Source organism: Bos javanicus, chromosome 15, assembly GCF_032452875.1.
Source record: "Bos javanicus breed banteng chromosome 15, ARS-OSU_banteng_1.0, whole genome shotgun sequence".
Lineage (NCBI taxonomy): Eukaryota > Metazoa > Chordata > Mammalia > Artiodactyla > Bovidae > Bos > Bos javanicus.
The window spans coordinates 35,541,685-35,566,224 of record NC_083882.1 but is presented as its reverse complement, the minus strand read 5'-3'; the positions used below and the strand labels follow the sequence as shown (position 1 = coordinate 35,566,224).

General features: G+C 46.9%; 1 protein-coding gene and 1 non-coding gene across 8 annotated transcripts in view; both read right to left on the bottom strand.

Moving 5' to 3' along the window:
- PLEKHA7 (pleckstrin homology domain containing A7) overlaps positions 1–17,497 on the bottom strand; it is a 229,963-nt gene extending 212,466 nt beyond the window's left edge. For 6 of the 7 annotated variants that reach the window (XM_061440676.1, XM_061440677.1, XM_061440678.1 and 3 more), the window contains exons 1-3: positions 17,373–17,497; positions 17,180–17,256; positions 17,030–17,087 (exon numbers count right to left, since the gene is read on the bottom strand). In XM_061440676.1, coding sequence (XP_061296660.1) covers positions 17,030–17,087; positions 17,180–17,256; positions 17,373–17,458 — 221 coding nt within the window. In that variant the 5' untranslated portion in view covers positions 17,459–17,497. The remainder of the gene's footprint in view (positions 1–17,029; positions 17,088–17,179; positions 17,257–17,372) is intronic. The other variant, XM_061440682.1, reaches the window with a different exon arrangement.
- On the bottom strand, positions 7,568–7,674 carry LOC133227222 (U6 spliceosomal RNA). The gene has a single exon (XR_009729774.1). It is a non-coding gene; the product is annotated as a U6 spliceosomal RNA (small nuclear RNA).
- Positions 17,498–24,540: the final 7,043 nt, after the last annotated feature.

The following is a 24,540-nucleotide window of genomic DNA, read 5'->3' as shown; positions in this document are numbered from 1 at the left end:
TTCCTCCCCCACAACCATGGGGGTTGGGGGGAGGCCTTCCACCCCTTCTTAAGCCCAGATCCACGCCACCCTCAGGATGAAGCCCCAACTCCTCAAAGCAGTCCTCTCTGCAGCCTCCTTCCTTTCTTTATATCCTTGAACATGTCACACTCTTAGCTAGCTCTGCCCACTCTGCTTTCTCTTCCCTGAACATCCAAACTCTGTCATCACCTAGAAATTCCCTGCTTGTTCTTCAAGGTCCAGCTCAGGCTCCCCCATTCCCCCAGCAAGCCTTCCCTGGCCACCCCTCTCTGTGCCTCTCCAGTCCACATGCTTCCCTCATCCAGTCACTTGCAGAGTCTCCCCCAGTTGTTGACATGTCTGTGTCCCCACCAGAGAACAGGCTCTCAAGCTCCCTGAGGACACCAGTGGCACTCTGATTCCTCAACTAATGCCTACGATCTTCTGGTATACCAGATACCTGCTGAGAGCCAGTGATACAGCTAATGAGCACAACAGACAAAATGCCTGCCCACATGGAGCCCATATTCTAGTGATGATAATAGCCAACACTCCAGAGTACTTCATATATTTAAGACTATTCTGAGTAATCTTAATTTGTTTAATCCCCACCACAATTACTAGTATCCCCATTTTACAGAGGAGGCCCCATTAAACTGAGGCCCCATATTAGATAGTTTGCTCAGGATCCACAGGCTAGTAAGTGGGAGGGCTGGGGTTCAAATCCAGGCAATCTTGTGCTGGACCATGCTCCCACTCACTGAGCCTTTCTGCCTCTCAAGGCTGTTTTCTCTTTTCTGCTTTACCCATTTTGATATCCCCAGCCTCCAGGCCAGGGCTTGGCCCACTGAGAGCTCAGTAAAGGTCTGTTAAATGAAGGGATCTCCTTGAACAGTGGAAGCTGGCTCCTCTGCTGGAGGCACCCGCTTCTCCTCCAGTCCTCACTCAATCCAGCAAATAAGACCCCTCAGCCTTCCCTGACACGTCCACCACTGACCTGTTTCCCCCTGGATGCTCCTCTCCATGCTGTTCCCACACCACTCACCTGACACTTCATCACACACCACCTGACCATCCTATAGCCTGAACCTGTGTGGACGTCCTTACCTCGCCAGCTCCCTGATATCCCCCAGAATACGAACAGTATGGTGCCAGGCACACAGCACAAATAGACACAGAAATGCTAAAGTGAATCTTGCCTCCCCTCTCCATCTCTTCATTATCACTGGAGCTATTTTTCCCTTTCCCCAGGGGAAGTAAGCCAGAACCTGGTCAGAAACAATCTCTGCTGCAACTATATCCAACTGTCTAAATCCATAAGCCAAAGTCATAATTAGGGTGTAGCTTTCCCAGGTAGCTCAGTGGTAAAGAATCATCTGCCTGCCAAGCAAGAGACGTGGGTTCAATCCCTGGGTCGGGAAGATCCCCTGGAGAAGGAAATAGCAACCCGCTCCAGTATTCTTGCCTGAGAAATCCCATGGACAGAGGAGCCTGACAGGCTACAGTTCATGCAGTTGCAGAAGAGTCAGACACAGTTTAGCAACTAAACAACAACAAATGGTTAAAATCAGCAAGTAGAGTGGCCATTTGTAACTGCTTGGGCAAAATGCACATTCAATGCCCTCTGTTAGAAAATGCCCATAACTGAGAATCTGAGCCGGGCAGTATCCACAGGTACCCTCTGTGTGGATCAGAAGACAAGAGTCCTGGCAGGATGCAACTCAAGGAATCACTCAAATGCACTTGGACCAGCACAGCCACTACAGAAAAAAGACAAATTCCTTGGAAATACTTGCTAAAGTTTATCGAAATATACAGTGTTCTGGGGACTGAGTAATAACATGTTTTGTTCTCAAGTGACCAGTGCAAAAGTCCCAGGAGGCAAGTGCCAGCATCGCCCCATTTTATTTAGAGGTTAAATAAAATAACGGGGCCACAAAGCTGTGCTGCCTGTGCAGTCACCCACAACCCCAGGGCTGCCCTATCTGAAGTCCGGAGGGGAACAGCTGAACCGTGTGTGACAGCTGAGCCCAGATGGAAGCACTCGACACTCAGGGAGGGGGTCTCTCCACCGACCCCACTTGCTTCCCAGGCAGATACAGCCAGGGCCAGGAGGGGAATAGGCCTGGGCCACAACCAGCTCCAGAAAGGTTCGGAGGGCTGGGGGTGGGGTGCGGTATCAGTCTGAAGGAAATAGCCAACTTACCAGGCCATCACACAAGCACTGGCAGGTTATGGATTGGTCGGGACCCACTCAGATTCCCCTGCCCCTCTGCTTCTGAAGTGAAGTGAAGGTCACTCAGCTGTGTCCTTTGCGACCCCATGGACTATACAGTCTGTGGAATTCTCCAGGCCAGAATATTGGAGTGGGCAGCCTTTCCCTTCTCCAGTGGATCTTCCTGACCCAAGAATCGAACTGGGGTCTCCTGCATTGCAGGCGGATTCTTTACCAACTGAGAAGAGTCAAGGACATTTCTGCTTGCTCCCCCAGGTGGCCAGAGCTCCCATCACCACCCCTCTCATGAAACCCAGAGGCAACTATGGAAAAAGGAAAGCCAGTCACCTTCTCCCTGCTTCAGTCCACAGGCTGTCTCCATTTCCTCCCACCAGGAATGTCCCAGGACAGGGACCCGAGCAATAACCCGCAGGCTGCGGGAAAGAACTAGACGTGAGGTTTTCACTCTCCTCCAAAGGCCAAACCTTTTCACAATGAAGAGGAGTTGACTTTCAAATCTTCTTTCCACCTTGGATGGGACTAGGGGAAGGAGGTGTCCATCCCTAAAAGAAGGCAAGTCCGAAGCAAAGGCTTTTGGTTTAAAGGATCTGTTTCATCTCCCAGACCCAACCCACCATGGAACACAGTGGAGACAGGCCAAACAGGTACAACGGGGTGGTGAGGACCGCAGTGAAGGACAGCTGGGGCTGATCCCACCTCTGCCACCTAACACCCGCGCTGTGCGTTCTGAAACCCGCTTTGTCTATAAAATGAGGATAGAAATAGGACCTGCCTCATAGGGTTGGTACGAGGACTATAAGCTCACATCTGTTAAGTCCCTAGAGCAGTTGCTCAGTCGTGTCCAACTCTTTGCGACCCCAGGGACTGCAGCACGCCAGGCTTCCCTGTCCTTCACCATCTCCCAGAGTTTGCTCAAACTCATGTCCATGGAGTCGGTGATGCCATCCAGCATACACAGTGTGCGCTAGATAAACATTTATAAAACAAAAAGTAAATAAGAACTCAACAAAAGCAACTGGCTTCTCAGTGTGACAGTCCTCCTGCCCCAGCGTTCAGCTTACTGTACCCCCAAACCAAGCAAAATCCAACAAAGGCCTGAAAGAAAAAAATTCTCAAACCTTTCCATGAACTCAAGGAGGCAATTCTGCATCAACCAGGTCCTCCCTGCCCCAAGGAGCAGCTTCAAAAAGCCCAGCAAGAACACTGCACAACACAACTATTGCATCTGAAATCGCTGTGCTCCTCACTTCAAAATACATGGGGTTTTTTAAATAAAAAGAGTGTGCTTTGGGTTTTAATTTAAATATCTACCTGTTCAGAGACTAGGAAGCCTTCCCCCAAAGAATTACTATCCCCCCAGCCCAAGTTTTAGAAACCATACATTGCCAAACCCACCAACACACGCATGGGTTTTCAGGTGAAGAGGGCTGGGAGAGAGCCGAAACAGAGGCCAACTGAGCTCTCCCTAGCTCCCACCTACACACCAGCGCTAAAAAAAAAATGTAATTATTCAAAGCCTCAGCAAGCGGATGTAATTTCAGGTACCGCCAATTCTGTTTAGAAAAGGATTAATGGGTACAGTGATTATAGATATTTAGCTTCACAGAATTCATGTGTCTATTTTTTAAAACTCCCCAGGTTAGAATGTGTTGAGAAAAGAAACCTTTCCAAACGCTTTCATGGGCAGGGGAGGGAATCATTTGCCCTCCCTGGGCCCCTGACTTTGCATCCCTCCTCACCCCTTCAGTTTACAACCCCAATTTACCCCTAATTCCAGTCAACCCTCTCTCCTTGTGTGCTTGCCAGTGTCGAGAGGGTCAAGCCAAACGTCAAGTCTACAAAGCCACTCTGATTCGGTTGCACACTGACTCAATGCCTGACACGGTCCCTGGGGAGCTGGTGAGCCATTCACGGTGCTGAGTCACAGTCCTGCCCCCGCCTCATCTCCCCCAGGACCAGCTCAGGAAAGACTGTAACGCCAGACTACTCTAGGACTCATCAAAACAACTGTCTGCCAGGACACATTTCTTCTCCCAAACAGAGGAAGCATCCCCATTCCTCAACTTAATTGCAGCCTGCTTGCCTGCTCTGGCTGGCAATGTCAATCACTCACAACCATCCATCCACCACCCTGCCCCTCTCCTCCTCCCTCAGGAGGATCTCTGAGTGATCGCAGGGTTCTGAGATGTAGAATGGCTAGCCTGCCCACCAGGTAGACACAGTCCCCACTCAATGGTCACCCCAAAAGACCAGCCACCCCACCAATGCTGCCAACAGCCACCAGCAGCATCATCTGAGCAGTGGGAAGGAGAAGAAACTTCCAAACTCCACAGAGGAAACCAGAGGCCCCAGGAAGCCTGGCCCTCCCGGATCTAAGCAGGGTCACAGGCTGGACATTACAGACAGCTGTATCCACTGACTCGCTCAAGGCCTTTCTCACAGCTCCATCGAATGAATCCTGATGGATGTCCTCTCTAAATGAAAAGGCTCACAAGGCCTACAGACCCATTATGTGCCAAACAGCACACTAGGAGGCTCAGCTAGGCCATCACGTTTCATTCGCAAGTAACACTCGGAAGGAATGGAGCGCTCCCATCACTGCACAGATGGGGAAGCTGAAGCTCTGAGATGTTTTCATTTCCAGGGTCTATAAGCACCCACAGAGTTTATAATGACGTGGATTCCCAGTCCACTCCCTAGAAGTTATGCCTCAGCTTCTACTTCGTGTTGACCGTCCCTGCTCCCTCATCGAGGGCTCTAACAGATACCAGGGTTACTGCTTCTAAAACAAAGAGTTTAGATGCCCAACCAGGCAGTGCAAACACTAATGCCAACACCTGGGAGACCTCTCCGTGGTGGTGGTGGTGGATGGGGAGGAAGTCAACACTGTCCATTTAGAAAATGTGTCAAACAAGAAACCTGTTCATCTTCTCTCAGGTTGGACACAGCCACACAGAGCTTCGAGGAATCATTTCTTTGATATTTAGCAACAGCCATTTCGTGCCCTTTCTTTGACAGATAAGAAAGCACAATTCTCCCTCCTGTTAGCCTGATCTCAGGAGATCTTCCCCAAGGGGACAAGGTCTATCTGCTGATCGTGCTGCATTTATACCATAGGAGGAGGCTCCCTTTACGGGAGTAGCAGCAATGCTAGTTACACAGCATGCACGATCTGCCAGACACTGTGTAAGTCAGCAGGACAGGCATCTTCCCCATTTTACAGATGAAAAGGCATCTGAAGACACAGAGAGCCTAAGTGACCTGCTCAAGCGGGCAGTAGCGCCCCAGGCACTCGGACCCCAGAATTTGCATTCTGTAACTCCCCCACAGCACCACCCCTCAGATACAGAAGTTGGGGGAATCCCAAGGCAAAACCCCCAATTATGTCACAATTATGTCACTCTCCTAAAGCCCAGGTACTGGTGAAAGGTGGTATCCAGGCCCAGTTCCTACTAAACTCAGTGCCAGCCTCCTAGGGGCGCAGGCAGGCACACACATACCCTCAGCCCCAGTCCCTTCGCCTTCCCTCCATGGGACTCTCCAACCTCAGGCTGCCCTCTGCTCTGCTTCACAGCGGTCTGGCCTTCCCACTCACCCTCTGATGCTCCTGAGGGCTCCCTTCTCAGGCCGCCAGCCTCGTCACCCACACTGAAACTACCCAGTGTCCCTCTCCTCTCTTGGAATAGGCTGGAGGGTGGAGACAGGGACCTCCACCTCTCTCCACATCACCCAGTGTGGAGACTGGTGTACAGCAGATGCTCATCAGAGTCTAGATGAATCCTGGGTCAAAAGCCAGCCAGCATCTGGTTAAATACTCCCCCAAGAAGGTGCTCTCTGTGGACACACTCTGAACTCGGTTTGGAGAGGACAGGCTTATTGCAGAGGTTACTACATTAACGTACAACATTGCTCTGCTTCCACGCCTCCGGGGAAGGAGACAGTCTCATCTTTTATTTCATCCAAGGGGTGAGAACACAGGAGCTGTGCATCCAGCCGTGCAGGCATAGGGCTGAAATGGGATTTCTGCCAGCTGCATATCCCTAGCACGCTGCCCACCTCCCCACCTTCTCCCCACCCCCGATCCTGCACTGCAGTGTTCCAGGGAAGCACAGGAGGTAGCCAGCAGCCCCTGGAAGAGCCTGTATCTAACTTCCAGCTGTCAGACCTCACAAGGCTGAGGGCTCTGCCTTGGCAGGAAAACCCCCTGAAAAACCCTGAGAACCCTGGATGTGACGTTGGAAATGCTCTTCTGGCAGAAGCTGAAAGAGACAGCCGGGCTCTAAGCAGGCTTAAGAGGCTCATCAGCCCCTAAGCTGCGATCAGCTGACATCTGCAGGGAGGTCAGGGGACCTACTCCCCCAGAGGACCAGGGACCCAACCCACTGCCCTGCCTGGGAACCATCTGCCCGGCCCATCACTCTTGTATCCTGCGGGGGACTTTCCGAGGGAGGCCCAAGAAGACTTCTGCCTCAGGGTCCTCAGGGAAGCGAAGGTACAGGGGACAACTTTGGGGGAATAGACTGAAAAGAGAGAATTCGGGACAGAGGGAGAGGTGATGGGAGCCAGAAGACACCTCGAACCTTGGTAGAAACAGTAGAAACATTTGTAGCCGAAAGGACCCTGGTTCAAGTCCCAGCTCCCCCACCAACGCTCTGGCTTTGAAAAGATCTTTTAACCCTTTTCCCACTGTGTGCCTCAGATGCTTGTCTGATCTGTAAAATGAGGACAATAAAATAATAAAAATACCTGCTTCTAAAAAGGATGTGTTTTTCAACAATCAAGCACCATGGAGATGATTACTGTTGACATCTGTGGCCCAGGCAGCACCAGTCAATGTCTGTCCTTCAGCAGGCAGAGCTGATAACCAGGCGGCCGCCCAGATTAAGGATTGGACATCTGTGCAGCCCTCTAAATGCCCAGGAGGGAGACAAACCAGGAGCCGTCTTCACACCTCATTACCCAGGGCTCTTGGTCCCCGGGTCCCTACAGCCTGGATGAGGTATCCGTGGCCTTGGGACAGCATAGCTGTTGTTGGACAAGGTTATGTAGTGTTTTTTTTAATTACCTTTTTATTCGGAAAAATTTCAAACCTACGGAAAAGTTGCAAGTCTAGTACAAAGAATGTCCATGTACCCCTCACCCTGACTTACCTGCTGTTAACATTTTGCCCCATCTGCTCTTAATAGTGTATTCTACTCTCCTGAATACACAGGTGTATGTTTTTGAGTTTTTTTGTCAAACACGTTAAAGCAAATATTTTAAGGACACCTTTTTTTCTTTACTTTCAAGTTGTATTTTATTGTAAGCAAGTAATTTTTAAGAGAAATTGCTTCATGAATGGAACACTTCACGAATTTCCATGTCATCCTTGTGCAGGGGCCATGCTAACCTTCTCTGTATCATTTTAATTTTGGTATATGTGCTGCTGAAGCAAGCACATCCTTTTAGTAACCATGATGGTTATACAGTTTTTATTAGTCTAAACCAATTCCTGAGCTGAGTCCTATCTTTGGTTTCCAAGACAGGCAATCGCAGTTCAAGGGCAACAGACTCTGGCAGCAGCAGCTGAATATGATCAGGACTCAGAAATCACATATGTCTCTACTTCACCTGATAGCTGAGTGGATACCTGGAAGAGAAACTCACATCTATTGGCACTTACTACGAGTCAGGCAGTTTTGCTAAACCCCTTTAATCAATTAATTCACATAATTCTCACATTTATCCCCATTTTACTGGCAAGGAAGTGAGGCTTACGGGGAGTAGTAACCTGCCAGGGTTAGGGAGCTGTTACATGGAGGACCTGGAATCTGATAACTCAGATTCCAGAGCCCATGCACTAAGTCACTGACTCCTTACACAAGCTACCACCACCTAACAACCCCTACGCATTTTTCTGCATGATAAAGTTGCCCACCTGTGCTCTGCTTCAAGAAAAGTTTGATGCTTGGTATAAACCAATGCAATACTGTAAAACAAATATCCTTCAGTTAAAAATAAATAAATAAAAAGAAAAACTGACCCTGATGCCAGGCCAGCATCCCAGTGACTGTGAGGAGACCGGATTCAAGAGAGGAAGGTGTCCTGGCACAACTCAGTCCAGCCAAAAGAGGACCCGAAGTCCCAAAAGCTGCTGATGTCTTTATGGAGGCCAGCAGGAACAACCTCATGTTGAGGAAAACACAAAGCCATGCACCAAACACGATGCTTCCTGACAAAGAGCTGATCTTAATGGAAGACGAGGGAGCGGATTGTTTTAATAACTTAAATGGAGGATAAAGTCTATTTGAGTTTCTGGACAGAGTCATTTTGAGGATGTTATCCACCATCCGGTCTCCCAAGTGAGTTGGCCTTCACCCTTCCGTCATTGGGCTTCCCAGGTGGCACCAGTGGTAAAGAACCTGCCTGCCAATGCAGGAGACATAAAAGATATTTGATCCCTGGGTCAGAAAGATCCCTTGGAAGAAGAAATGGCAACCCACTCCAGTATTCTTGCCTGGAGAATCCCATGGACAGAGGAGCCTGACGAGCTGGTCCATAGAGTCACAAAGAGTCGAACATGACTGAAACAACTTAGCAGGCACGTTTCTGACATTAGAGCTGTGGTTGAAGGTCTGAGAAGCCCTGGGCTGAGACAACATGCTCACCAGCTTCTGTGAAGCCTGAAAAGGCTGAGTTAATACAGCACTTGACTTTAGGAACTCACTTTGAATCTCTATGAGCCCACATCTCTGCACTTAAAAATGCCGTAATTGTGAGCCTCCAACCTGATAATATTCATGAAGCACTCCATAAGCAATAAATCATTAACCCAAACACTTCTCAGTGTTTTGGAAGTAAATGTTTTGATACTCATTTAAAAACAACAGACAAACAAAACCATATTTTCCCATGTTTTTTCCTCTGCCAATATTTACTTAAGACACCTTGACAGTTTGCAGAGATGTTGTTCTTTTACATGGAGCAAAAAGATTCAAAACCATGCTCTTTTCTGAAGACACAGAAAACAAGAGTAAGCACCTCACTAAATCACCAAACAGTTCACATCATGAACTGCTTTCTTACATAAGCTCCTTTTCCCAAAGTCCTCCATTTAGGAAGCCCAAAATTTACTCCCATAAATATTAAGAGAATGAGATCTACATCCACCCTCTTCACATACACACTGCACCGCAAATCACCCACCTGTCTTTTTCTGAAAATAAGAGCCTTAAGAAGCCACTTGCCATCATTTGTCTTAAAGAGGTTTTGCCAGATCTTTTCTGGGTTGGTTTTGAGACCGTGGCACAAATCACGACTCTTAATCCTTCCCCAGCTCTCTACACAACAACGCTCTTGTTCCTTTCACACAGAACCTAACATTTCAATCTATGAGCCAGTTTTCACCCTTGATAAAGCAACCAGGAAATGAAACATAAAGTGTGGGATTACGCCAAGGCTTGCAAGCTGGGAGAACCTTTTCTTAACCTTCAACAAGAGGTTTCAGAATTTCCCTTCTAAACAGATGTAAGCTGCTAATTTCCCAGTCATTCTTTGTGGAACTGTTGCTTTCTGGTTTGAAATAAAGTTGCTGGGACTGCTGTTCCCAGCAATACCTCAATGAGAAAGATGACAAATACCTGAATGAACAGGCTGGCGTGCTACAAGACAAATTTCACCACCATGAAGTTCAACATTTGTCTGGGGAGGAATACGTGGCAGACGGGACAGATTTCTTCCTAGGGGTGCCCTGGAAGACTCTCCCTTGGCTGATGGCTTAATTAAACTTCAAGAGGGCAGTTTCCTGGGCCATCCTGTATTCACAGGCTTCTATACCTAGTGCCTGGAGCTGACTGGGGTCCCCACCTGGACGTCCTGTCATGCCTGGTTCAACCTTCACTCCCCAATTCCTCCTCTCTCCCTTTAATTTCAGACTGTGTTTGTAGAATAAAAACACACATTCTAGATATTCAGCATTATTCTAGAGGAGTGATCCTTCTGAAGGAGGCCTGAAGCCTTGGCTCACGCCTGGTCTCCACTCCCTGCCTCCATGCGATGGGTTCTTCTGCCTGCCCGCTCCCAGCCGCCTCGGAGCACACAGCTCGGCCCAGCACTGCTGCTACTCACTCCTGTCCAGGGGCTCTGAGCACCAGCACTCTTGCCCCATGGTGTCTAGCAGTGGGGCATGATGGTGGCGATTCAGCCTGTGAGGTCAAAGACCTAATGTTTGCACTGAAAACTTTATATTCCACAATACAGAGAGGAACCACAAGATTTATGCCAAGAATTTAAATTTTTTATTTTTCTAAACTTAGAATGACATTAAATATCGATAGCAAGTAGAAATGCCATGACAAGTGGAGGGAAAGCCTGCAGAAGCAAAGAAAGGATCTTTATACTTTAATACCTTTAATGGCACTTTTTTGCATGGCTTTTAAAACACTCTGATTTTGCACAGGGTACTGCAAATCAGGTTTCCAGTCCTGCCCTGGGATCTGCTGCAGTCCAAAGGGCTGGGAGGAGAAACTGGCCTTAATCCAATGGGCACCCACAAGGAGAATGGCATCTACACAGGACAGCCCTGGAAGGCTCGAAAGCTAAAACCGAGGGCCTTCAAGCTAGATGAGACCTTGTGGAATCATCTGTTTCCCACCAGGACCCTGAAGCCAAGTTACAGCAGACACTAAAGCCTGGTAACCAGGGAGGGTGGGAGGCCTGGTCCAAAGACCAACAGACGTCTCGCTCCCCAGACACGGCATGAGGTTATAAGGTGAAGAAGCCAAAGGACGCCAGGTTCCCACACTGAGTGCTGTTCTTGACAGCAAGCGACAACATCCAAGAAGCCTGAGGTCCAGGTATCAGCCCTGACAGGTGTGGTTTCCGACGGCTTTGTTCCTTCAACTTGCCCAGTTTCCCCTACACCCCTGACCTACTTCAATAATACCAATGCCTACTCTGTCCAGTGCTGCGCTGGGCACGAAAGTCTCGGAGGAGCCAGGACCCCTCCTCTGTGCCATTCCTCCTGCTTGTCAACTTAAGAGCTATTCAAAGGCTGCTGTAGGGAGAACCCAACTTACAGGGTTCCATGAAACCCTGAAGACCAGCCCACTGTGATACTCTAGCTCCCAAAGCCTCTTCTAGAACTTTTCCTTCATGGGTTTCATGTTTGAAAAGGGTGTGTCTGTCAAACTGTTTTCACTAAGTAATAGTTAACAGGGAATTCCCTGGTGGACTAGTGGTTAGGACTCCGCACTGCCACTGCAGGGCACGTGGGTTCCATCTCTGGTTGGGGAACTAAGATTCCCAATAGCCATATAGTGCAGGAAAAAAAAAATTAATGTCTTCCATTTCTTACTCATCAGAGACATGTGCCGCCGCCACCAATCAGCACAGGATACCAAGGGCTGCTGCCGATTCAAGGCACCTCAATCCCCAGTAAAACAAAGAAGGGGTGTGGCCACATGAGCCCTGGGCAGCCTGACTCAGAGTGATGATACATGATACAAGACTGCTTCAAGTATCAACACAAGTTCTCACTGGTGATGTGGGGTAGAAGCCACCACCACCACCACCATGGTGACCATGAAGACTCCCAGCTCTAACACTTTAGCCAAATAACTGAACTTTCATGAACTTGAATTTCATCATCTGTAAAACAGGATAATCCATGATTTGCTGCTTCTAGGGCCTGTTAGAAGGATCAATAAGAAAAGGTACTGGATGGGGCTTCCCTGGTGGCTCAGTGGTAAAGAATCTGCCTGCCAATACAAGAGACACAGGTTCAATCCCTGGTCCAGGAAGATCCCACATGCCATGCAGCAACTGAAACCATGTGCCACAACTGAGCCCGTGCTCTAGAGTCTGCAAGCCGCAGCTACTGAAGCCCACATGCCCTAGAGCCCGTGCTCTGCAACAAGAGAAGCCGCCACAATGAAAAGCCCACACATCACAACCAAGAATAGCCCTGGTCCCCGAAACTAGAGAAAAGACCACTCTGCAGCACCAACGAAGACCCAGCACCGCCAAAAATAAATAAATAACATTTCAAAAAAGAAAAGGTACTGAAGAACATCAACTGCCCTTTTCCGCCTGAATACCCAGGATTATACAAGATTCCTCGTTGGTAAAATGGAACTAGTAACAGTTCCTACTTCATCAAGTTGTTGTGAGAATTAAATCAGATAATAGTTACAAAAACAGTTTCTGGCATTTTTCAAGGACTCAAAAAGATGAAGCTATTACATAATTGCTGGAGAAGGAAATGGCATCCCACTCCAGTATTCTTGCCTAGAGAATACTGTGGACAGAGGAGCCTGGTGGGCTGCTGTCCATAGGGTCACACAGAGTCGGCCACGACTGAAGCAACTTAGCATGCATGCATGCATTGGAGGAGGAAACAGCAAACCATTCCAGTGTTCTTGCCTGGAGAATCCCAGGGACGGAGGAGCCTGCTGGGCAGCCGTCTCTGGGGTCACACAGAGTCGGACATGACTGAAGTGACTTAGCAGCAGCAGCATTACATAATTGCTATTACTACCATTGCTATTGCTATTAATGACACTACTATCCCAATTACTATCATAACTTGGTCTCTGGCTAAGAGAAAGTAAAGAAGCGCTGGATTACAGGAAGTCTTCCTAGGAAATACCAGCCTCATGGAGTCTAGAACCAGGAGAACCAGGAACAGAGTCCTTGTTTCTGTCCCAAGTTAACCCCAAAACTAATCAAAAGTGCAGAAATCAAACTAAAATCCACCTGCCTTAGCTCAAGGTTTTCTGCTTCAAGAAACTTTTCTCTGGAAAGTATTCAAACATCTGCCAAATCTACTGATGCATCCTAAAAAATTCACATGACTCTCTAGTCTGAGGATCCAGTAGGGAAAATACAAGCAGCTGCACATGGGCTTCGTCCCTCTAACTGAGCCCTATTGGAAGAGGATCTATAAAAAATACAACACTCAGAAATGCTCATAGCAAATCTAAGAAAGCAGACTGAAAGAATATTTTTATTCGGGGAAAAGGAGAACAGTAACTCACAAACCCTTAAGTCTCTCAAGAAATTGTCAGGGGAGGTAGGAAATATAATCGACTGCCATAGGGTCTCAGCTTCCCCACATAGATCACCTTTGAGCGCAGGGACACTTTCACATATTGCTTTCCCCTGGGCCTGGGAGGACTCGTCAAGGCCCTAGGAGTTAGAGTGCCAGGTAGGGAGTCAGGGTTTGCTGTAAGATGATCACCAGGGACTTGATACCAGTTACTGGAGAAGAGTCAGCAAAAGACAGGAAGGTTGGGAGGCTGTGACTATAGAGTCCTACACTCTTCAAGTCCCCCAGCCCAAGACTTTGCCTAATACCTCATGGAAAAGACAGAACCTATCAGAAAGGAATACCTACCTCTCCTCTCACCGACCCTATGAACCTCCTTATATCAGCTCTGGCACTCACCCTCTTCCTTTCTGCAAATGGCTAAAAGGCCTGGTTCCTGTCTGAGACCAATGAGACTGAAGTCCTGGATGCCTTCCCTCCCACTATCGCTGAAACACTGCTCCAGTAACTGTCCCATCTCTTTCTTGCATCATCTACTTCTCCATCTCTACTGGATCGTTCCCATCCAAACAAAACATGCTGTATAATCTCCCTCTACAACCATGCACCCCCCAAATGCACATCCTCTCTAGTTCTCAGTTCCTCAACTCCACTTTGCAACAAAACCACCTGGAAGATTTGCCTATACTTACTATTTCCTCACCCCAAGTATTCTTTTCTACTTATTTCACTCAGGATTTGTCCTTTAGGCTTGTGGGACCCCTCATTCTCCTGGGCTTTCTCCTACCTTTTCAGTCCTTCTCTGTTGCCAATTCCTAAATGCTACTCTCTCCCAAGGCTTAGGTGATCTTTTCTCTAAACTCTTTTTCTAAGTGATTCCATCGAATCTAGGCCTTGAATAACCTTATGATGCCCAAATGTATATCTCTAGTCCTCTCTCTCTCCAGGGCCCAGATTCACACATCTGACTAACTGATACAGTCACATCAAAATGTAACATGGCAAAACAAGATCTCATGCTCTCCCCCACCCCTCAAACCTGCTCCCAGCCTTCCTATCTCAGTGACGTGAGCCCCATCCACTCAGGTGCTCAAGCCCTTGGGAGTCATCCCTGACCCTTGTCTTTTTCTCACAGACTGCAACCCAATCACTAAGACTACTTCTCTCCATCTCCAGCACTACCTACCACCCTCAGTCAGGCCTTCATTAACTCCTGCCTGGACTACAGCAATAGCCTCCCACCGCTGTCCCTGTACTTGTCCACCTACAGCCCACACTAGAGCAGGCAGAGCGACCATTCTGAAAATGTAAATCAGGTAACTCCCTGGCCATCCAGCGGTTGCCTGGACCCAGGTCCAATCCCTGGTTGGGGAACTAAGATCCTGCAGCCTCTTCTGCCACTTTCTCCCTTATTGCACCACACTCCAGCCACACTGGCCTTTCTGCTCCTTGAATTTGAAGCTCTTTTGTGCCTTAAAGCCCTTTCACCGGCAGTTTCTCTCTTCTAGAAATGCTTTACCAGCTCATCAACACAAAGATGGCTCTTTCTTGTCATTCAGATTATACCTTAAATGTCACCTATTCAGAACTCCAACACTAACCTACAATCCAACCAAATCGCCCAGTTACTTACCACATCATCTTACTTTAATTTTCTGCATGCTAGTTACCACTATCTGACATTACTCTTGTTTGTCTTTTTACTTGTTTTTCTGCTTCCTTCCCTCCCCTACTCATTGCAAACTCCCTGAGTACCTACCTGACCAGTGTCTGCCTCATTCACTTCCGTAGTCGCAATGCCTAGAACAATGTGTGGTACACAGGAGAAATCTCATAATATCAATAAATGCAATTATGAGCCAGAGAAGCCCACTGACCAAGAAGTCTGAGGCCCCAGTAAGAAATAGAATATTTCCTGCCATATCAGGAAACAAGGATGTGACAGTCATCAGCCCTAAGGAAACTCAGGAAGGAGAATACCTGCCATCTAGCAGCCCTCAGGGAGAAGGCAATGGCACCCCACTCCAGTACTCTTGCCTGGAAAATCCCATGGGCGGAGGAGCCTGGTAGGCTGCAGGCCATGGGGTCGAGTTGGACACGACTGAGTGACTTCACTTTCACTTTTCATTTTCATGCATTGGAGAAGGAAATGGCAACCCACTCCAGTGTTCTTGCCTGGAGAATCCCAGGGATGGGGGAGCCTGGTGGGCTGCAGTCTATGGGGTCACACAGAGTTGGACATGACTGAAGTGACTTAGCAGCAGCAGCCCTCAGACTACAACCACTCCCTACCATAAGCCATTGAGGAAAGGAAGCTCAGGATGTGAAAACCAGGATCCTAGCTGAGGTACATAGGAAAAAAATGATTTCATTGAATCCAGACTCTTATATCTTCCCATACACAGAAGACACTAAATTCCTTAACTTGGGATATATGGTTTTCTTTAATTAACAATAATCTTTTGATGTTCAGACAACCTGCCCTTTGTTGCAAAACTGGCTCCTCCCCTCACCTCCTGAGCACTTCTCTGAGAGTTACTTGACATGCTGCCTCCCAGGCTTGAGACCTAAAAATTTCCACCGAATAAACCATAACTCTCAACTTTTAGGTTGTGACTATTTTTCAAGTTGACACCAGCCAGCTCCCCAACTTCTCTCTCAAACACAAATATGAGGTAGAATAGCAAAACAGCTATTGGTCGTTACTATAAATCTCATCCAACAGAATTTCAACCACCTGCCAGAGCCCAAAAACGGGGAGGGAGGCTCTGGTGTATTTTAGACCATTCGAGTTTCAAATATGTTGCTCCACTACTGACTAGCAATGTTTCAGTTGGTGAAGAAAGGAGTTCTCACTCACCCTTAACATACACCCGCGTCCATCCTTTGGCTAGTTTATTCATTCCGTGAGCAAACATTTACCGAGTACCTACTCTGTGCCAGGCACTGGGGCAAAGGATCAAAAGCAGTTTCTGAACTCCCGAGAGCAGGCAGGAGGCTGCAAAAAAACGCTGCAACACAGGTCCACACCCAGAGTGAGAAAGTAAAGACTATACTAGTGTTAGCGTCGGAAGGGCGCCTGAACTCCCTGGGCCTCGATTTCATTCCTGCACACCTAGGTCTAGGGGACCTGTCGACTGGGGCTCCCGAGCTTTTACGGAAAGCTGACTGACTACCAAAGGCAGGAGTCTTCGAGGAACGTAATTGGCCGACCGTTCCCCTCCCCACCCTCTCTCTCCCCCGCAGGCCCCTGCTTTGGAGCTGTGCGGAGTGCGGTTCCGACTCTCCACCAACCATCCGAGAGATCGCGCCCCAGAAGATAAAATTCCCCCAGACGAGACACCGTCCGTCTCTCTTCCTCCCTCCCGAACCCCAGCTGCTGGACCCGGATCAGAACTCCTACTTCTGCTCTCCCCAACCCCGGCGCGCGCCAGGTTCCTTGCAGCCGGAGACCCCAGTGAGGGGGTGTGTCCATGCCATCGCAACAGCGCCCGAATCCCGCCCAGTCGCGGTGTCCAGGGCGCAGTTTGAAGCCCCCGGCGCCCACATCGGGCCCTACTCCAGAATCCCCCTGTGTAGATACGGCCTCCTTCCCACCTCCCCGCTAGAGCCCGCCACAGAAATCAGGCACAAAAAAACCTCACACGAGTACGGCTCAGTGCGCGCCAACCCGCCGGGACCCGCGCGGGGGGAGGGAGCGGGGGCGCGTCGGAAACCCGATCTGACCCTCAAGGCACAGGTACGGGCCCGGCGCCCCCAACACTCACTCGATGAAGTAGCTGGCGCCCTCCTCCGTGAAGCCCTCCTCCCAGCCACGGGGCAGGTCTGCGGGAACGCGAGAAAAGTCCGATCAAACTTGGGCCACCCACGCGCACGCCCCCCCTCCAGGCGCCCCACTCCTCCCTTCCGGCGCCCACCTGAGCGGATCATGTGGCCGGAGTTGACGGGCTCCCCGGTGCGCGGGTGCAGCCAGGTCGTGTAGCGGAGCTGATCACTGAGGGGAGAGAGAGGTGCACCTGTTAGCGCCGCCGCCGCTCCGGGGGCGCCCGCCCGGCCCGCACCCCCGCCCGCCCGCGCCCCGGCCCGCGTCCTGGCTTTCCCGCGCCGCACTTGATGAAGAAGACGCGGCCGTCCCGGCACACGCCGTAGGACCAGTGCTCAGGTAAAGTGTCCCGCCCGACCGTCGCCGCCGCCATGTTCGCCGCGCGCGGAGCCGCCGCGGGGAGAGGAGGAGGGGGCGGGGGCGGGGGCGGCGCGGGCGGCGGCCAGGCGGGCTCGGCCTGCGCGGGCCCGGGCTGCGCCCCCGGGCGATCCATTGAGACGCTGGTTCTTAGCGGCGCGGGCGCGCGGCCAGTGCCCGGGCTCGCCGGGTCCCGGCACCGCGGCGAGACTTCGCCGCCGCACCCGCCCTCCGTGGCGCGGTAGCCGCGGCCTTTGTCCCCGCGCCTTCCCCGCCCCCAGCCCGCCGCATGCCCCTTGGCCCCTGAGGCCGCAGCAGGGCGGGAGCCGCCTTCGGGGCGAGGCGGGCAAACTCTTGAAACAGGCAAACTCCTCAAATGCCCCTGTGAAGCCTACCGGACCCCCGCGACACAACTCTCCAGGAACTGTACTTCTTGTCTAAACCATCTAAACCTCAACAGGTTACTTCCATATTCCGAGCCCCGGTTTCTTCCATTGTAAAAAGTTCGCAGTAAATACCACATGGGTTAGGACGGTAGATCAAATAGCAGTGGTGTGAAGTGTTTAAATGGACCCTGGCTACCTATACGTGCTCTGTTAATCCGAAGTCAGGCATGATTTCATTTTCCCAAGTTTGCAGCAGGCAGATGAAGCTGGAGGGCACGGGTCTTCCCCAGACACACCAAATACAGAACCCTGAAGATGCGGAGATTAGTGATAGGTGCTGAAAGCCATGCTTCTTCTCTTCCATCTTTAGAAGCACAGACCCCACCCCACCCCCAGGCAGGGCCTCTAGTGGGGGCTCTGCTGCTGCTGCTAAGTCACTTCAGTCGTGTCCGACTCTGTGTGACCCCATAGACGGCAGCCCACTAGGCTCCTCTGTCCCTGGGATTCTCCAGGCAAGAATACTGGAGTGGGTTGCCATTTCCTTCTCCAATGCATGAAAGTGAAAAGTGAAAGTGAAGTCGCTCAGTCGTGTCCGACTCTGGAGTGGGGTGCCATTGCCTGGGGGCTCTGGAAGCTGCTTTTTTGTGGCCTAAGCCTTCTCATGTTCAGGTCTTTGCTCTCTCCTCATCTCATGAGGGTTCTCTCCCATGACCTGTCTAAAGGAGACCCTTTCCCTCCCCTTACTGTCTGTTCCTTTACCTCTGCGCACTTAGTTGACATTCTTATTTGTTTATTGCCTGTTTGTTGTATATTATCGAACACACCCACCAGTAAAATGTCAGCTGGATAAGAGGAGGTGCTTGTTGTGTCTCACTCACTTCCATATCCCCAGTTCCTGGAATAGTGCCTGACTCATGTATACAGTAAATGCAGGTTGAGTGCATGAAACACACTCCATCCTGACTGCCCTACACACCGAGAGTGGACAGAGAGGAAGATGGGCTCTGGAAGGGCTGTGATTGGTGGGATGAAACTCATCTAAAAGTGAAACTGTAGGCTAGATTCAGAAAGGAGCCCCACTAATAAGGACCTTGATCGTGCTAGTGGTAAAGAACTTGCCTGCCAATGCAGGTGACATAAGAGACACTGGTTCGATCCCTGAGTCAGGAAGATCCCCTGGAGGAGGGCATGGCAACCCACTCCAGTATTCTTGCCTGGAGAATCCCACAGACAGAGGAGCCTGGAGGGCTACAGTCCATGGGGTTGCAAAGAGTTGGACACAACTGAAGTGACTCAGCAGGCAATAAAAACCTACATTATAGCACAGGGAACTCTACTCAATACTCAGTGACCTATATGGGAAAAGAATTAAAAGAATGTATATATGTGTAACTAACTCACTTTGCTATACAGTAGAAGCTACACAACATTGTAAATCAACTGTACTCTAATAATTATTTTTTTTAAAAAAAGAGGGAATTCCCTGGTGGTCCAGTGGTTAGGACTCCATGCTTTCACTGCTGTGGGCTCAAATTTGATCCCTGGTCAGGGAACTAAGATCCCACTAGCCATGCACAATGGCGAAAAAGAGAGAAAGAAAGGCATCCCAGATAGGTGGAATTCAGCTGGACCCTGAAGGACTGGTCAGATTTGACTGAGAGCACGCTGCTGAGAGGAGGGATGGGAGAGCAGACATGGGATTGTGGGAGGGGTATGAGATATGAGGAAACCATAAAGGTCCCTTCCTTGGGAGCAGACAGTAGTGTTGGGGACGGAGGCCCATATGAGATAAAAAGAGGGAGCTGTGTAATAGCGGAGGACCTTGAACACCTGTCTCAGGGCCTCCTGCCTTTGAGGAGACTCGAGCAAATCACAAGGGGAAAGCAGTGTCTTTGTTGTTAAACATTAATTTAAAAGAATTCATTAAATGGGCAAAGAACGTGAACACTCAGTTCACAGAAAATACTTTTAAACAAATGAAAAAATATTCAACCACCTCATAGGAGAGGTAAAAATGCAGATTTAAAATAAGGTAAGATTATTTAGTATCAGACTGACAAAAGTGCACATTGTAAAGAAGGACATTCTTGTTTATTGTTGGTGGGACTATAAAATGGTTGTCTTTTTGAAGGCAATTTGGCAACAGCTATTCTAATTTAAATGCATTTTTTTTAATGCATGTATCTTTGCCCCAGCAATTCCACTACTAGAAATTTATCCTACATTAATGCTCACACAGGGGCATAAAGACATGTGTAATAGCGTATTCACTGGAATAGAGTATTCAATAGTTACAAAAGACCAAAAACAACCTAAGTGTCTATCCCCCCAAAAATGGGTTTGTATGGTGACAGATGTTAACTAGATATATTGTGGTGATGTTTTACAATATATACAAATATTGAATCATAATGCTGTACACCTGGAACTAATACAATGTTGTATGTCAATTACACCCCAGTTTTTTAAGTGGGTTGAATTATGCCATGCTCCTAAAATAAGATGCTATAACAGCTATTTAAAAGAATGAGATAGATCTCTATGTCCTGGTACAGAATAGTCTCTGAGATATTAAGTGAAATGCAAAATGCAGAACTGTGTATGTGATATGCTACTATTAACATATAGGGTACATCATGGCTGATTATTTGTGTCCCACCTTCAACAACAATATGGCGTCCATCCACAGAAAGGAGTGCTTTTATGGGAGCTGTGGGACCCAGCATCATATGCCAAGGGACCCAAGAGAAGTCTTACCTACATATAGTTCAGTCAATACCTTGATCCCAGCGGTGGACCCTTTAGGAGCCTATGAACCAACTGTAGCCCCTCTCAGACACAGTCCAGGAGTCATGGAAAACACTGTCTTAGAAAATCACTCACAGACAAGAGGGTCTTCATGGAAGTTCAGGTTTGGTGTGAAGTTCCAACACACTACTGGAGCAAAAAAATACAAATTTGGATGCATTGAAAAGGGCAGTTAGTAAAAACTAGAGAAGGGAGATGCTCTTTCACATGCAAAGACAGCAACTCAAAACTTATAGGAACATGAAAAATCAGTGAAACATGATACCACCAATGAATCACAATAATCCTCTAGTGACCAATGTCAAAAAATGGAGATATGCAATTTACCCAGTAAATAATTCTAAATATCTCTGTTTTAAGGAAACTCAATGAGCTACAAGAAAACTCAGAAGGACAATTCAGTGAAATCAGGAAAACAATGTATGAACAAAATGAGAAGTTTAACCAGATAGGAATAAGAAAAATAACTTAAAAGGTAATCACTTTATAGTGTAATAGCAATCGAATTATAATGCTGTACCAGAAACTTAGAAAAAAAAAAAAAGAAAGAAAGAGAACATCAACTGCAGAATGAATCAAATACAGGAAAGAATCTGTGAGTTAGAAAATAGGAATTTTGTTAGAAGAATTAAAAAAAAGAAAAATAGGAATTTTGAAATTATCCAGTCAGAGGAGAACAACAAAAAAAGAATGAGAAAGAGTAAAGAAAGCCCACCTCATCTATGGGGTACTATCAGAAGAAATAATTTGTGAATTATTATAGTTCCAGAGGGAGACAGGGGCAGAAAGCTTTAAAAAAAAAAAATAGGGAATTCCCTGGCAGTCCAGTGGTTAAGACTTAGTCTTCCAATGCAGGGGGTGCAGGTTCAATCCCTGGTCTGGAAGCTAAGATCCCATACATCTGGTGTCCAAAAACCTAAAACATTAAAAAAGAAAAAAGAAGAAGCAATATTGTAACAAATTCAACAAAGACTTTAAAAATGGTCCACATCAAAAAAAAGTTTGAAAAATTAAAAAACAATGACTGGTGGAAATTCCCTGGAGGTCCAGTGATTAGGGCTCTACACTCTACCTGCCGAGGGCCCAGGTCCAATCCCTGGTCAGGAAACTAAGATCCCACAAGCTGTGCAGCTGGGCCAAAAAATAAAACATATTTAACAAAGTAAGTCAGAAAAAGAAAGACAAATACCATATGATATCACTTATATGTGGAACCTAAAATACAACACAAATGAACATATTTACAAAACAGAAACATACTCATAGACATAGAAAATAGACATGGTTTCCAGGAGAGGGGTAGAAGAAAGGATTGGGAATCTGGGATTAGTAGGTGCAAACTACTATGTATAGGATTGATAAACAACAAGGTCCTTCTATATGGTACAAGTAACTATATTCAATACCCTGTGATAAACCATAATGGAAAAGAATGTGAAAAAGTGTATGTATATATATTTGTGTGCATATGAGTGAGTCACTTTGTTATCTAGCTGAAATTAATACAACATTGTAAATCAAATAAATCAACTACAGTAAACTTTTAAAAATCAGTGCAATTCTATATACTAACAACAAAATGTCTGAAAAAGAAATAAAACACTTCTAGTCACAGTAACGTCAAAAGCAATAAAATACATAGGAATAAGTATAACCAGTGTTGTGCAAGATCTGTGCACTGGAAACTATAAGATTTTGACAAAAGAAAACTGAAAACACAAATAAATGGACAGATATCCTGGTCATGGAGCAGAAGAATTAATACTGTTAAAATGTCCACAGTACTCAAAGCCATATATAGATTCAGTGTAATCCCTATCAAAATTCCAATAGCATTTTTCACAGAAATAGAAAAAAAAAATCCAAAAATTCATATGGTACCACAAAAGACCCTGAGTAGCTGAAGTAATCCTGTGAAAGAAGAACAAAGCTAGATGGATCACACATTCTGATTTCAAACTATCCTACAAAGCTACAGTAATCAAAACAGTATGGCACTGCCATTAAAGTGACACAAAAAACAATGGAACAGAATTGAGAGCCCAGAAATAAACCTCACATAAACTGTCAACTAATATTTGACAAGGGAGTAAAGAATACTCAGTGAGTAAAGGACAGTCTCTTCAGTAAATGGGAAAACTGGATAGACACCCCAGAAGAAAGAAATTGGACCCCTGTCTTAAACCACTCACAAAAATTAACTCAAATGGGTTAAAGACTTAATCATAAGACCTGAAATCATAAAACTAGAAGAGAATATAAGGAAGAAGCTCCTTGACACTGGGTTTGGCAATGATTTTTTAGATGACACCAAATGCATATGCAACAAAAGCAAAAGTAAACAAGAATACATCACACTAAAAGCTTCTGCAAAGAAACAGTCAATTAAGTGAAAAGGCAACCTACAGAATGGAAGAAAATATTTGCAAATCATATACCTGATAAAAGGTTAATATCCAAAATATGTAAGGAGCTCCTACAACTCGATAACTAAAAGAAATTTAAAATAGGTAGAAGAACTGAGTAGACATTTTCCGAAGAAGATATGGGCTTCCCTGGTGGCTCAGACTGTAAAGAATCTGCCTGCAATGTAGAAGACCCAGGTTCGATCCCTGAGTTGGGAAGATCCCCTGGAGAAGGGAATGGCTACCAACTACAGTATTCTTGCTTGGAGAATTCCATGGACAAAGAAGATATACAAGTGGCCAAGATGGTCAACATCACTAATTATCAGGGAAATGGAAATCAACACCAAATGAAATAACACCTCACACCTGTTAGGATGGCTAGCATCAAGAACACAAGAAATAACAAGTGTTGGTGAGGATATGGAGAAAAGCAAACTTTTGTGCACTGGTGGGAATTTAAATTTGTAGTCACTATGGAAAACAGTATGGTGATTCCTTAGAATTATCTTATGATCCAGCAATCCCACTTCTGGTATATACTCGAAGGAAATGAAATCAGGATCTCAAAAAGATACCTGCACTCTGATGTTCCTTGTAGTATTATTCACAATAATCAAGATATGCAAATAACCCAAACTGCCCATCTATGGATGAATGAATAAAAGTTGTTGAGATGAAATGTGTGTAGCAAGCAGGTATTTTATGGTAAAATTGTGTAGTGCATGCTCTGTGTGGAATTCAGAGGAAAACCCAGATTCAGTGATTAACAATGCCAAAAAATGCAAGTAACTAGCCATGGTTCAAATAACAGTGGTGCTGTTTCTCTTTTGTGGCCTTTTAAACTTTTGTTGCCCTAAAATTCCATTTTGTTGGAAACCCATTTTCCACCTGGTCTTTCTTGACAGGGTTTTTTTCTACTTTTAAGCAGTTTCTAAATAAAATTCTGTATTTCAGGAGAAAAAAAATTTTTTAATCCTGAAAAAGAAGGAAATTCTGCCATTTGTGACAACATGGTTAGATCTTGAAGGTATTATGTAAGTGGAATGTCATACAAAGAAAGACAAATATGGCATAATATCACTTATATATAGAATCTAAAAAAGCCAAACTCATAGAAACAGTAGAATGGTGGTTACAAGGGGCTGGAAGGTGGGGGAATTGGGGAGATGTTGGTCAAAGGATACAATTAATCCAGTTATTATATAAGATGAATTAGTTCTGGGGATCTAATATACAGCATGGTGATTAGAGTTAACAGTACTGGATTATAAACTTGAAAGTTACTAAGAGACTAGAGTTTAAATATTCTCACCACAAAAAAGAATTGGTAAATATGAAAGGTGATGGAGGTATTAACCAACTGAACTGTGGTAATCATTTTACAATATATAAGTGTATCAGATCAGCACATTGTACTTGTTCAACTTGCTGCTGCTGCTGCTGCTAAGTTGCTTCAGTCATGTCCAACTCTGTGCGACCCCATAGACGGCAGCCCA